This window comes from Rousettus aegyptiacus, unplaced genomic scaffold, assembly GCF_014176215.1.
Source record: "Rousettus aegyptiacus isolate mRouAeg1 unplaced genomic scaffold, mRouAeg1.p scaffold_m13_p_6, whole genome shotgun sequence".
Taxonomy (NCBI): Eukaryota; Metazoa; Chordata; class Mammalia; order Chiroptera; family Pteropodidae; genus Rousettus; species Rousettus aegyptiacus.
Genome location: NW_023416309.1, coordinates 95,179,578 through 95,194,405, shown reverse-complemented (window position 1 = coordinate 95,194,405; position 14,828 = coordinate 95,179,578). Strand labels below are relative to the sequence as shown.

General features: G+C 48.3%; 1 protein-coding gene across 6 annotated transcripts in view; it reads right to left on the bottom strand.

Annotated features, from left to right (window-relative positions):
- The window catches only part of FAM117A (family with sequence similarity 117 member A), a 41,083-nt gene that overhangs the window by 4,653 nt on the left and 21,602 nt on the right, over positions 1 to 14,828 (bottom strand). For all 6 annotated transcript variants that reach the window (XM_016158439.2, XM_016158441.2, XM_016158440.2 and 3 more), the window contains exons 2-6: positions 12,547 to 12,716; positions 4,234 to 4,329; positions 2,678 to 2,788; positions 2,056 to 2,190; positions 688 to 889 (exon numbers count right to left, since the gene is read on the bottom strand). In XM_016158439.2, the coding sequence (XP_016013925.1) occupies positions 688 to 889; positions 2,056 to 2,190; positions 2,678 to 2,788; positions 4,234 to 4,329; positions 12,547 to 12,716 (714 nt within the window). The remainder of the gene's footprint in view (positions 1 to 687; positions 890 to 2,055; positions 2,191 to 2,677; positions 2,789 to 4,233; positions 4,330 to 12,546; positions 12,717 to 14,828) is intronic.

Genomic DNA, 14,828 nt, shown 5'->3' with positions numbered 1-14,828 from the left:
ATTTTGCCTACGTCGCAAATATTGACTTTATCTGTATTTATCTCACATTTATTCCTTATTACTCTACGCTCTATTTACCTCTGTGTATTGTTAGATCATGTCCTTGACTAGCCTACCTCACAGAGTTGCTGTGAGAATCGAATGAGGCAACACAGGCAACATAATGTAAGGGTCATTACTATCAGGAGGAAGGGGTCACATCTTGTCCTCTTGGTGAAGCAGCCAGGGCACAGTAAAAAGTCGAGGTTTGGAGTCAATGCCTGGGTTTCGATCTGAATCAAACTAGGTGACCCTGGGCAAGAGACTGCATTCTCTGATTTTATATCATTCACAACCACCTTGGGGCCTATTGCTGCTAATGGGTTGAGTAGACACCTGAACAGACTCGAGGGCTCTCTGCTCCTGCATGCTGAACCTCAGCCAAAGATGCAGATGAGAGGGATTGCGTCTTTGGGTTACAGTAAGGATTAAATGAAAACATAGGTGCAGAGACTTTATATAAATTATAAATCAGAATTGATATCTACGACCATTATTATAATATACAGAATAAAGATGACTCCTAAAGGTATTCTGGTTGGCTGGTAAATAAAAATGCTAGGCTTGACATTGACTAGAGGCGGAAAAGGGAGTGGAGTCGCCCCTGCTCCCTGAGTGGGCCCTGCTGCCTCAATCAACTCAGCTTACCTTTGTCACTGGGGATGGATGCCAGCTCCTCGACTGCACCCCGGTGTTCCTCGTGGCTGGTCTGACCAGAAGGCTGGGGGGATGCCAGGGAGATGGAGGGAGAGCTGGCAAGGTTGCCAGGCTCCAGGAGGAGGAGGGGGTGATCACAGCTGCCACTCTGGGGGGGAGCTGGAGCACGGTGCCCATCAGGGATATCAAGGATCTGCCAGGAAAGAGGGTGGGTGATGACTCCCAGGCCTGTCTCTTCAGGCCTGCAGAGCTGCGGCGACTCTTAGGTCCTCCCTTTGCCCTTGTTCTCCTTCTCTATTTATAAAACACAGTGACAACAGGACACCATTTCCTCAAGTCACTGTGTTTCCCAGCCACCTGCCCCAACCTAAGGGAAAACCCCTCCTGTTTCTCCCGCAGTTCTTTGTTCTTTTCCCTTGCAACACTTGCAGCCAAATTTATAATTACATATTTATTTGAACGTTTTCTCAATGTGTTACCCCCACCAAGCTGCAAGCCTCTCAAAGGCAGGAACGGGTCTGAGTGTCAGGCTCTGGGAACGCAGGGATGAATAACAATGGGGGGGGCGGGATAGGAGGAACGCCATCAGGACATCGTAACCACTGTGGGCCACTGCAGGACAAGTATGCAGACTATCATCACGTACTAACTCCCCTTTCCCTTTTTAACATTCTATGGTACTTTTACCCATAGCTCGCCAAATTGTGTGTATGTGTTTGGGTGAAAATCCTACATATACTCAAATTAAAACTCAACCAGCAAATAAATCGTAAACTGAGGAGTGTGCCCACTAGAATTATATTAATACTGCCAGACTGGCATTCCCCAATTGTACTGTGTCAGTATAAAAATGTGCCTGAGACTGCAGAAAAGGTAGCAAATAATTCTGCCCGAGAGTGGGGTGGGGGAAAAGGCTGCATTGGGGAACTGGGCATGAAGGATGAATGTGTGTTGCCAGGTAGAGATGGAGGGAAGTGGTAACTCAGGCAAGGGGGTGGCTTGAACTGAGGCACAGGGGTGACAGTGCTGGTGCCAGGTATGTGGTGACAGTGAGCTGGCGCTCTGGCTGAAGAATGATGCCTCGCCCATTCCTCCCAGGTGGAACCCTGCCTTTTCCCTGTCTACCCACCACCAAAAGCCTTCCCCAGGTATACCCACCCAGCTCTCCTGTCCCTGTGGTTAAGTCCGTCTAAGTCTAATGAGCTCAGGTGGTGTTCCTTCTGCATGCTGGTGTTTACATGTGGCTCTGTCGCTGTAGCCACGGCCTGTGAGTGCCAGAAAGCAAGAATCCCACTTCCCCACGTCCAGACTCAACAGGATGCTGCCTGTCAGCGTATCCAGGACACGGGCCCCACTCACCCGCAGCAGCTCCTCTTCACCCTGCTCCTTCACGAACACCTCCTCCAGCTCTTGGTTGAGCCCTTCCAGGCTCCGGTGCAGGCAGGGACTGAGTCGCAAGACAGGGGACCCTGAGGGGAAGCTGGGAGGGGACGCCTGAGGAGGAGACAAATGAAGCACTCACTGAACCCCACCAAGCCCCAGACAATTGTCAACTCTGACTCGGAGGAGCGGGGGTAACAGTTATGTCAACATGGCAAAACCAAAAGAGTAAAAGAGGATTTGGGGACAGATACGGATTGCAATAAGTCCATTCAGTGGGGTTTTCTCCAGAAGTCAGATTTGAGAGGTCTAGAGTATGCTTTTAAAGGCCACAGGAGCATTGCCGCCTCAATTGTATACGGGGGTGAGGGTGGAGGAGAGCAAAATTCAAAATAGCAGGAAGCCCTTCTAATGTCAGTCAGCAAGTCCAAGTTTGCACTGAAACTTCACCTGGGTACCCACGTGGCCACAGAGCACGCAGTGCGGTAGGGATCAGGAGTTGCTCAACTTGAGAGGATCTTCCCATGGGAGCGGGGGAGGGGGTGCGGTGCGTGTGCCATGGAAGATGACAAAGGGGAAGAGCTTGGGGGAGAAAACATACCCTCAGTGCTCCCCGCACAGCATGGTCCCCTTGGAGTGGGGAGCCCCGCTCCTTCTCTTTCCCACTGCGGCTCAGCTTTGTCCTCTGCAGTTGCTGCTTCAACTTGGTAATCTGGTGACCCAGAGAGGGGGAGAGGAGGCAGGTGAAGCAAAGCACAAGTGCACCAGGTCCCTCCTCCCAGGCAAGGCTCCTGCCAGAGGCCCATGAAAATGCATTAAAGCGAGATGGCAGTTAATCTTCCATCTCAAAATACCTTAGTGGTGTGCAAAACGGTGATGATAGGTTCATTGGGCAAGCTGGGTACCTTATTAACTAGATTATTTGATGTTTTAAATTACCGTGTATTCCATAGATGGATCAGTTTCCAAAAATAAAAAATAAAAAATATGCAATGCTGAAACCATTTTTGTCTTTCGCAGATTCCAAAGGCATGGAATACTACTCTATTAATAGAAATGGGAAATGATGTTTTTGAATTCACTCTCCAAAGTATATTCACAGCTATCTCAAAGGCCCTGGGACCAGGAAGGATGGAAGGACTTCCCCCCCTATTTTAAAGCAGACTGCACTGAGCAAGGAGCAGGCTCTCCAGAAGGAATATCGGATTTTGTTCCGACTTCCATTTCCTGTGACAATTATGCATTATCATCAACAATTCTGAATATTACCCCTGTCACATTTGTAATTCTGCACCTACTTGCCTCAGCTGGCAAATGATCAGGAGATTCAGAACTATTTTAAATATGGGCCTAAATTAAATGGAATTCAAAGAGTAGATCTGCTGCCCACAGCCAAACAATTTGTGACTACTGCCAAGAAGAAAGTACTTTTAGATTTGCTATTGGGGATCATTCGACCACGACTCCATGTTTAGTATAAATAACTTGGTTACTCTGTTAACTAACTACAAACTTTAAATACTTTGTATTTCCCACTAGCCTTCAATATTTCATATTTTTATCTGTTCTTATGACCAGGAGAGCGAAAGCCAGCCCCCCTGTAGGGGGGTGGAGGGTGACTCCTGGCAGGTTGGCCCTGTCAGGAGCTGCCCCATGGCATGGGCATGGCAGGCAAAGCTGGTTCACACCAGTCTATGGCTTTCTCTACTCAACATCAATGACTGGAACCCTCCTGAGGGAAGAGGAGGGCCAGGACAAAGTGCTTAAGAACACATAATTGTCTTCTTCTTTTAAAAATAAGGCAGGATGAATAGTTCAGTAATAAATGGGGCTGAGGCCTCCTAATTCCCAGGAACTGATTCCCCATCTTTCTACAGTCTCTGAACGGCTTATCTGGATCCAATCTCAAAGTAAAGTGAGAATGGTTCCTCCCATCCTGTGCTTGGCTGCTGAAGGGCACCAGCAGCCACTAGTCAAGCCCCTGCTGGCCACCAGAAGGCTGGCAGGCAGCTTCGAAGGAGCCATCTCCTATTAGGAAAAGGTCAGGTCAAAGCAAGGGAGATTGGAAGTGTGCGTCCATTTTGGAACAGATGTATCCATGGTGCTTGGGGTAAACAAGAGGCAGTCACCCCAGCTGGGAAGTCAGAGGGCAGTTACCTCTTTGCGGTGGTCTGTACTGCCCCAGGACGCTGAGCGCTTGTGTGTACAGGAGCTGGCCCGTTCACCTTCAAGCTCTTGCCAGGACAGGGGGGTCTGCAGGGAGAGGAACCCAGTGAGACAGAGCATCTTCTCAGGCAGGCTCAGGGGAAGCAGGCACTGTTTCCTAGACAGAAGTGGTGGCTCTTCGAAGGCTTCTCTCTCATCTGCTCATCAACCTCAACACTGTCAGCCTCTTACTCTTCCAGGCTTCTCCACTGATACTGCCTCTTTCCCAATCCACTTCTTCTTCCAGGAAACCCTCCCTGATGAGCCAGTAAGGCCAACCTACTCTCGACTCTCTTCTGACTTTTACACATGGATGATATCCCCAGCTTTTCCAGGGTTCCCCAACAGTGAGGACAAGTACTGCCCTCCCTATCCCCACCAGCTCCAAAGGAGCATGGGCTCAGAGACCCACCGGCATCCTTGATCCTTGCACCCTCTACATGCCCAGTATAGACCCGGGTTCCTGGGAGCCTAATGGAAATGAGTTACTAGACCAACCTCCAGTTAGGAATCATTAGTTAGTAAAATAAAATAAAGGTCAACAGAGATCTTTGCCCTGCATCCCTGACTGAAGCAGGGGATGCCTGTGCAGTGCCGTGCCTCAAGTCTGCTCTGTGATTTTCACTGTATACAGAGTAAATGCCGGGGGCCCTGACGTCCTCCTAAAAATGCAGGGGAGGGGACATTTTCAGAAAAGATGGAGCCAGAATTCTGCACTCAGCCCTGACTCCTGACCCCTCTTGGCTTTATCATAGCTCCTTCTCTTGGGTCCTGCTCTGCCCCTCGTGAGAACAGGGCTCTCGGCCAGCCAGCCTCCCTCCCCTGCTGCACAGAAGACAGAGTTGGCCCAAGATGGAGGCAGGGGGAGTTGTAGACCCACTTCCTGAGCCCCGACCCGAGAGAGGAAGCTGTTGGCTCTAAGCACGAGGCAGGAGGACAAGATCCCTCCCAACCACCAACATCCCTACTTCCATTCCAAGGGAGGGGCCCAAGGGGGAACGCTCCAGTGGAACCAGTTCCTCTCTAACTTCTTTGCACAAGCTGCCAAAACCATGAGGGCCTGGGAACCATCTCCTCCAACAAATCTGCTGACCTCCCCGGAGAGGTTGTTGCAAACAGAAAGGGGGGAAGAAAAGAGAGAAAAAACCAACAACTCAACACCCAACAGCTGCTAAGAAGAACTCAGCAGGGCAGCCTGAGCGGGACTGTGGGAGCGGTCCTCCCTGTGCGACAGCTGCAGAGGAGAGGGGCTGCCGGGGTGGGGGTGGGGGGGGCTGAGGCTCCCTGGTTCTTCCTTCTCCCAGCTGCACACCGATCAGGACCTTTAGTAGGCTGTGAGACACAATCAGGGTCAGAGAGCTGCCCTACTTCCCTTCCCTGATGCTAGTACCACAAGGAGACTATCAGGGATCCATTCCTCCACAGTTCCCTCTTTCGGGAAGAGGGCAAGCAGCACATCCTTCAGGCCTGTACCCCCAAAGCCCTTGAGGTGAAGCTGAATCTGACAGTCTATGGAAACCAAGCAGTCTACTACCAAACGTCCATCTCTTTAAACCAGAGTTGGCAGACCGAGTCTCAGAAAAAAGGCTGCTGCACAGACTGAAAAGTGGGGAGGAAGTCCGTCTCTCCCACGGCCCCCTCGGCCCAGCAGACACACAAACGCTCCGCCCCTCCAGGGCCCCAAAGCTGACCCCATAGACGGCTAGCTCTGCTCACCGAAGTGCTGAGTCCCACACTAGCCTGTTGTCACCGGAAAGATGGCAGAGGCTGTAGAGGAGAAATGGCAAAAGCTAAGGTGGTGAGCCCATTTCCCCTCCTCCAGGAAGACACTGTACTCACAGGTGGGTGGTGAGAGAGAGGGAAAAACAGCCACGTTCAGGCTGCCACCGGTTCTCCTAACATCTCTGGCAAACTCTTCAACTGCCTTCTTTCCTCCGAGATATGTGAGGGGGTGGAAGGAGAAATGTAGGCTAGCGCTGGGGTTTAGAAAGGATGTGAAAATTCATGGCAGCCAAGATCATCTCCTCTCTGAATCCATTTTACCCCACTGCTCTCTCCTCTGCGACCGTCTTCCAGCACCTACTGCCTACTCTGTGTAAACTGTGCCACCGAGGCGTTGCTTTGTCTCCGCGTCCACACGCTGGGTGTAGATGTCGCCATCTTACCCTCCATCTCGTGCGCTCCCCTCTCCATATTTGGCTCTCTGTCCTACCTATCTCCATCTCCTTTTTCTTACCTTGCCCTTGATCTCTAAGCCTGGTCTCCCCATCTAAGATGGCTCACTCTACCAATTCTTCCCAGCCTTCCCATTGGGGAGGCTTTCCTAACTTTTCCACCCCATGCTGACTGCTCCTTTGCTCTGTGTTTCCTCTGTTCGGATGGGTTCAGGGCATATACCATTCATTCAATCAACGGATAGTTACCAAATGCAAACTGTGTGCCAGGTATTGTTCCAGGTGTTGGAGACACAATAACGCACAAAACAACAAAAATCCTCATCCCTTTTGAGTTTATATTCTTAGTTGGGGATACAGTTTAAACGGTGTTAAGTACTAAAGAAAAAAATACAGCAAAGAAAGGGGCTAGGAATGCGGGAAGTCGGGGGTGGTATAGGGTTTTAAATATCTGGGAAGTCCTCAGTGAAAAGGTAACGTCTGAAGAAAACCCTGAACGAGATGAGGGAGGGAGCCACACGGACATCTGAGGCAAGAGTGAGCGAGACAGAGAAAACAGCAAGTGCGAAGGCCCTGAAGCAGGAGGAGTGAGCCTGGTGCTTTTGAGAATGATAGGGAGGCGCGTGCGGCTCGAACAGAGTGAGTGAGGGGCAGTGTAGCAGCAGATGAGGTTAGCGTGACAGATTGAAAATCCCCCCCTACTCCCCACACCCCAAAGTATCAGATCCTAATTCCTGGAACTTGTAAGTATTACCTTGTGTGGTAAATATTTTTGCAGATATGATTAAGTTAAGATGGGAAGAATATCTTGGGTTATCCGGGTGGGCCTTAAATGCCATTACAAGTGTCCTTATGAGAGAGAGAGACAGCGGGAGATTAGACGCACACAGAAGAAAAGGCAATGTGACCATGGAAGCAGAGACTGGAGTGATGTGGCCACAAGCCAAAGAATGTTGGCAGTCACCGGAAGCTGGAAGATGCAAGGAATGGATCTCCCAGAGAGCCTCTGGAGAAAGTGTGGCCCTACCGACACCTTGATCTTGACCTAGTGAAATGGAATTTGGACTTCTGGCCTCCAGAACTGTGAGGGAATAAATTTTTACTGTTTTAAGTCATTATATTTGAGGTAATTTGTTACAGCAGCTTCAGGAACCTAATACAGTAGAGGCTATCCTGTGTCTGAAGCTGTTTACATGCTGGCCCCGAGTATTCTTAAGGCGGACATGTGCACAAGTGTGGGCTTTGGCTCCTCCAACTGAACTGGAAGGGTCAAGAGTGAGGACCATGCTCTCTGTCCCTTACTTTCAGTGCCCCTGGATGGACAGACCCCTTCTCCTCTCGTTCTCACCACAGAGATCTGGGCCAAGGTCTCCTTGGAACACAGAAAAGTCACAGCTAAGAAAGGCTACTCTTCAAAAAGAAATCCCTTATGGCACAACACGGGCCGAGCCATGCTGCGTGACAGCACCATAAGTAGTCGTTCCAGATGACCCTTAGGAAGCAGGGTAGAGCTTGAGCTCAGCAGGCCAAAGTCATGTTTGTCAAAGGGACTCATACACTGGAATAGATTATTTGCACTCCCAGACCCAGGGGGAGCAGCTGAGGGAGAAGCAGGGCCATTTACGAGCCATGAGTGGCGTCAGCCAACAGTGCAGATGGTGCTTGAATTATGCAAAACCTAATGTGAGTTAGACCAAGCAAGCCTTGCCTGAGATCCTGAGACCCCAGAGCAACATGTGACAGGATAACTGGGTATGGGGATGGAGAAGAGCTTTTCAAAGAGCAGCCTGATAGAACGAGAAGGCAGGGGCCAGGAGGAGCTGAAAACCCTCCTAACTGCAACCTGCATCTCTGCCCCCGGCCCAACTAAGTTTCTACCTGGACTCTGAGGAAGGAAAAGTGCTGATTGTGCTGCCTCCAGTGTCACTGGGTCCTGGGAAAATAACCCAGCACATGCGTATGGATCACAGGGCAGTATGGTGCCTGGCCTGGTACAGATGATCAAGAACAAGATGCTGAAATGAAATCCACCCAGGAATCAGCCCCCCGGGACTCTGGCCGGACAGAGACAGGAAAGGCTCTGAGGGGAGTCTGCTGGCCAATGTTGAGAATTCTGGCAGCAGGTGGCCAAGGCCACCCATCTCTGGCCCTACAGTGACTATGCAATCCTCACATTTTCCATCATAAACTCATTTTCAAACATTCTGTGCTGTTGTCACACCATATGCTGAACAACTGGTCCTGTTCGCCAGTTTGGAAAATAGGCACTGTGCCCAGGCCCCCACACCCACAAAGGAAGGCCTGTGATGGGCAGACCGAATTGTGTGTTACCACTAAATGCTGAGGCACTGGCTTGGGAAAAGGAGGAAGACACTACACAGGTAGGGAAAATTACAGAACGGGAAGTCATCTCAAACAGAGCACGTTGCCTCTGCCTCTGGTCTTCAGGACACTCCATGAGGTTTTTCAAGGACGTAAGCTATTTTTTTTTTTTCCCCAAAAGGTAAGTCAGGCCTAAAGGGAAAAGTCTGTCATATAGGCTTGCCACCTCACCTGGAGCATGCAGAGGAAGTGGAGCTAGAGATGAGAAGAGGGGGGAGGGGGCAGGCAGAGTAGGTACCCAGGGTCCCATCTGTCTGCAGGATGAGAACACCAGTGGGGAAACTTTGCTCAAACAGTCATTCCAGCTGTGGTGAGGCCACTTCCTCCCTCCAGAAGAGTGCAAGAAGACTCAAATGCTTTGCACAGCAAGAAGGGAGAGGGGTGACCGCAACCGGCATATGCTGCCATCACCGCCCTGGCCCGGGCCCAGCCGCTAGGAGGGACCAGCCCAAAGCATTTGATGGCCAGCTCTGATTTACCAGCTGACCTGGGGAAAGGTGGTCCAGAGAGGGGAAAACATTCAGATTGATTTGGAGAATCCTGACAAAGTCCTCCGAGACACAAAACAACATCCTCCAGGTGATGGTGACTCTGCACAGAAGCCCTCCTCATCCTCCCTGGCTGGCCACTCTGTCCAGCTCCAGCTGCACCTAAGCTCTTCCTTGTACTCACCAAGCTGGTCTCTGGGAGACCTGGTCATCCTTCTCCCTTTGCTTGTCCTGACTCAGAACATGCAGCAGCTCCAAAGCACTCCCTCCCCAGTTACCACATTCATACCTCTTCCTCCCTCTTCCTGCTTCCTAGAACAACTTCCCAAATAAGATCCATCCACCTCCCAAGTAAGATCCATCCACCTCACTTCTTCCCCTGCCCCAAATATCTGGATAACCCAGATCTCCATGTCAACCTGTAAATTGTCTAACCTCTGTGCTATCCTCTCTGCTGACAATCTGTTATATTCGAGAACAGAGCTTTCCACTCCGTCTTCTGTTTTGTGAGGAAGTTTCAAGGACACGGCATGCCTGGCTATCTAAATGGCAGGTGTTCTGTGCTTGTTGACCAGGTCTGAAAATTATTTGGAACAGGCAGTGCCCTTGCTTGCTCTAGGGGTTTCAGAGAGGGGAGCTGCTCAGCCTGGACCTTAACAATGACCACTGCCCTCACTGCAAGACAGGTCCCCAGGAATGCCAGGGCTGATGTGGTTTCCAAACACACACTCTATCTGCTGGCTCTGGAAGGAGGGGGTGACAGGTGCAGGGGGAGTAGGTGAGAGTGCAGAAGTAAGGGCCTGCCAGATATGGTGGATGCACTACCCTGGCATGGCTAGAAGACAAAGGGCAGAAAGTGGAGTAGGGGTGGGAACAGCCCCCCTACAGCTCAAAGGAATTAGGGTAAGGTCTGGCATCAATCTATTTTCAACAACTTAAAAGATTTCAAGGACTTTGGTAGATTCCTCCTCCCTATCTTCCCTCTGCCTTTCCCCACACTCCCTTATACTCCCCCAAAAACCTTTCCCTCGTCTCCGGTCTTTTCTGGGCGATATACCAGTGGTCAGAAGAAAAGGAGAACCAGGAACTTAGGGAGATGCCAGGAGAGCCTCAGGTCATCATGGTGTAATACCAGTGTGGGAGAAGGAGCCAAGACAGGGGGCTCAAGCAGAAATTTGAACGGAGCCCAAAACCTAGAAGCAGAAAATTCCCAGAAGGCCATGGGCAGAGCATATAGTTTAGTCCGGATGCCCACGTTGATCAGAATTCTCCCACCTCCTGACTGCAGCCACAATATTGACAGGTTGCTAAGAGTTCCTCGAGGGCTGGAGCCCATCCCGGGGAAAGAGGAAAGCTGCACAGCCCGGCCTTGCCAGACCCACAGAGGCGCATCGCTGACCTCTGTCTTGCGGTGGCAAGAAGCCCAGACTTGTTATATAAAAGATCTGGCCTGCAGCTGGAGCCTAAGCAGCAACACATAGCCTAGAGCCCAGGCCTCTAAATCTGGCCAGGGAACATCTGAGGCCAAGCCTGCCTTGAGTTGACAAAGAGAGCACTCCCTGAGGAGTGGGATCAGGGCTTCCTAGAAGGCTGGCAGCAGGAAATACAGAGAAGGGCTACACAGAAGCCTGCTGTCTGACAAAGAGGGCTGCCCTCCTGAGCTTACACATTCACTGCAACCTCAAGTACTGCTGCTTCCCCAGGAAGCCCTCTTTGACTACATACATTATTTGAGCTAAACGCTCTTCTCAATAGAGAAAGGAGAGTGTGCTCCAGGCCTATAAGGCGGACGCCTGACTTAATGCTATTTACCCTTTTCAAACAGTGCGCAGGGCTCCCAGGAAGTAGGCCTGCTCTGTCTGCTGCTTAGAGAGTGTTTTCTCTTCACATTCTGTTTGTAGATCTAAAGAGGGCCATCGATTTTTAACTGCAGCAAATTCTTGTTGGTTCAAGGTGGGGTATTCCCACAAGAATTCCCCTCCTCTGAACTATGCCAGACATTTGGCCCCATCTCATCCCTTGGCCGTCTGTTCACTGGCCTTCATGAAACTGGCATTCAGATTCACAGGCCAAATCTTGCTCTCATTTCCTTACTCTTCACTTTAACGTGCCAAGAACAGTACTGGGCATTCAGACTTTCACGAATAACATTTGAAAATGGATCTCATTTTAAAAACAAATGAAAGAAAAGGACCAATGTGATGTGCGCAGAAGACAAGGTAAGAGGAAGTGAGCACACAAGATACTTCCACTTTTGGCCATCACCCCACCTATGAGCAGACAGAGTGGGCATACATCCCCCCCCACCTCCACCACCACCACTGTCCTAGCTTGCAAAGGAAAAGCTGACTTGCCCAGTATCCCCCAGGACACTGGTCTACCTCTGAGCCCATGTTCTTCCCACTCTGCTTCTTCCCTTTTTTGAGAACAACTCATTTGTTCTGAAGTTGAACAGGAATGGGTTTTAACTGCACTAGAAATGAGAAGATTTGACTCTCAACGACATAACTATTAAAAATGTTGAGGTCCTGAATCAGATTAAGAAATATCTTTGGATAGTTACTTTCACATATGAGGTGACGTTTTGCTCAGGCTAACACTATCTTATTCAAAAACTGACAAACAGACTGGATGATCTGTGGAGATTCCTTCCAAGTTTACGATTCTTAATGACGGTTGTGAAGAAACGGGAACTAGGTTCCACAGGACTCCAGTGGGTCCGCTGAAATCCCGGACTGGGCTGCTGGCTAGGGATCGAGCCTCCATGATCTGAAAGCTTCCCACTCCTATTGCTCCAGTGAGATCTATCCTAGCTTGACACACTTTTTGGCCACCTCTTTCAGTTGTCTGGGGAATGCAAACTCAGTCGAATGCTGGCCCCAGTTTAATTTTAGCAAGGTAAATCTCATTTTTTAAAACCTAGAATAAATTCCAAAATCAACTCTTGCTTACCCACACAGAAGTACTGAAGCCAAACTAAAAAAAAAACCAGATTGACTTTTCTCTTCCGCCACTCAGGTGGAATGCAAACTCCTTTTCATGTACGTTTACCAAGAAAATCAAGCTGGTAAATATTAGATGATAAAAAGCTACGTGGTGAATATGTGCAGCCAAAACCCAGAGCAAATCATTTCGAGGACTGAGAGGTGGTAAGTAGACCAAAGGCCTCCTCGGCCAGCCCCTCCCCGCCTCCTTATCCCATTAGGAGAGAGCTTCATTACCTGGGTGGCCTTGTCATTGGTACAGCAGGCGAAGGCCCCATCAGCATCTCGTGGCCACTGGCCCAGAAGGTAGGAGCTGAGGATGGTGTCCAGGGAGAATGTACGTCGGACCTGGGGTGGCTGAGGCCTACACATTGGCTTTTCTGGGGCCACGGAACAGGGGACACTGGCTGGAAGAGAGCACAGCCCACCCGGTAACATCAGAATGGAGGAAGGAGACATGGTAACCAACCTTCTCTCCTCTAGAAAGCCTCACCTGACTGCCACCTCTTCACTTGTATCCACTCCCTCTAAAGGAATTTGAAGCTGCTTGTAAAAGCACACGCAGTCTGCAGAGAGCTCTCCTGATTTAACCAGTTGGCCATTACCCCTGGAAACGATTTATACCATTATACTTTAGACCGGGGTGGCTTTTATATACATGTCCTCTATCTTTTTCCTGTCCCTAATGGACCATGAAATGTGAACTCTGAGATCTCCATATTAAGTTTCCTGAGAGCAGGACTGTTTCTCATCACTAAAGAGGGTACTCTAAGTGGACAAAAACCACGTTTTCTTCCACCTTTTATCTCTGGCCATTTTCCCTCCCTCCAGCACTCCTTACAGGGCTCCTACGCACTATGCAAATTCAACCTAACTGAAGGATTCCATATTTCCTTCAAGGCTGGTTAGTCCCAGGGAACCTAAGTGCCAGAGACAAAGAGAACAATATAACTACTTTCAGCTATCTGGGACTGAGGAAGCAGTTTAGAGAAATATCCAAATCTTTTGGTCCTCTCCTCTGCCTTTTACTTCTGGCTAAATAAGACAAAAATAAAGTAATTATAAATTCATTCATTTTCATTTTTACCTTGGCTAAAGCTTTCTGGTAGAAGGTAAAAGTTGGAACTATTGATAAAAGTTGAAACTATTGATAGAATCATCTCTGTACTTCAGTCATCTGTGTGGATCATGTTTTCCATGGCCCCATTCAAAACACTCTACTGCTTTAAGATCTGTAAGGCTCTTTCCTTTAAACAGAGCAAAATGCATTCACATCTGTACTAATCCCTTGATAATTCATGTGTGCATTAAGCACAGCAAAAAGAACTGGGGATTGTAGGTATAAATAAACTTGAAGAACTTTATATTAAAAAAGACACTAACAGGTTGGCAGTTCTTCAAAAGTTAAACATAGAATTATCATATGATCCAGCAATTCCGCTTCTAGGTATATATACAAAGAATTGAAAGTGGGTTCTCAAAGAGATATTTGTATACCCATGTTCACAGCAGTATTAGTCACAATAGACAGGAGATGGAAAGAACCCAAGTGTTCATCAACAGATGAGAAGATAAACAAAATGTCACATACATGCAATGAAATATTAGTTTCAAAAAGGAATGGAATTCTGATACATGCTCTAACATGGAGGAAACTTCCAAACACTATACTCGGTGAAATAAAACAGACACAAAAGGGCAAATAGTGTACGATTCCACTTATATGGGGTACCTGGATTAGGCAAAATTCACAAGGACAGAAAGTAGGATAAAGATTACTAGGGGCTCACAGGGAGAAGGGAATGGAGAGTTCTTGTTTAATGGGTTTCTGCTTGGGAAAATGAAAACGTTCTGGAAATGGATAGTAATGATGATTGCACAACCCTGTGAATGTACTTGATGCCACTGAATTGTAAAGACGAAAATGGTTAAATGGTAAACTTTATGTTATGTGTTTTACCACAGTGAAAAGAGATACTAACAATACTATCTACATTCTTCAAATCCATTTAAGTATTTTCATACAATAAGTATTTTGATGTAGTTGTAATCAATATGAAATATACGATATGTTCTTTTGTGTTTTCCTTTCCATATACCCATTTCCAAATATCAACGATCTACATATTTGTCATTTTTAATAACCACATAATGCTCCATCAGGTTGATACACAGTAGTTTGCTTAGGCATTCCCATATCATTGGACATTTGGGGGTTCCTCCTTTCCCATTTTGGAGATCATAAATATTACTGCATGGACAACTGTCTCAGTTTTTATCCAATTCCTGACGTATTTCTAAGTCATCTCTCCCAACCATCATATAATATACACTCATCCAAAACAAATTAAAAGTGACTTATAATTCTGAAAGTAGCAAGTGTGAACTGTGGAAAAGTCAAAAAATACAAAAATATAAACAAACAAAAAAAAAACCTTGAATCTGAATGTCCAGAGATAATCATTAATAATGGTATGAGGTATATATTCTTGTAGGCTTTGCCTTCTGGGTATGTGTGC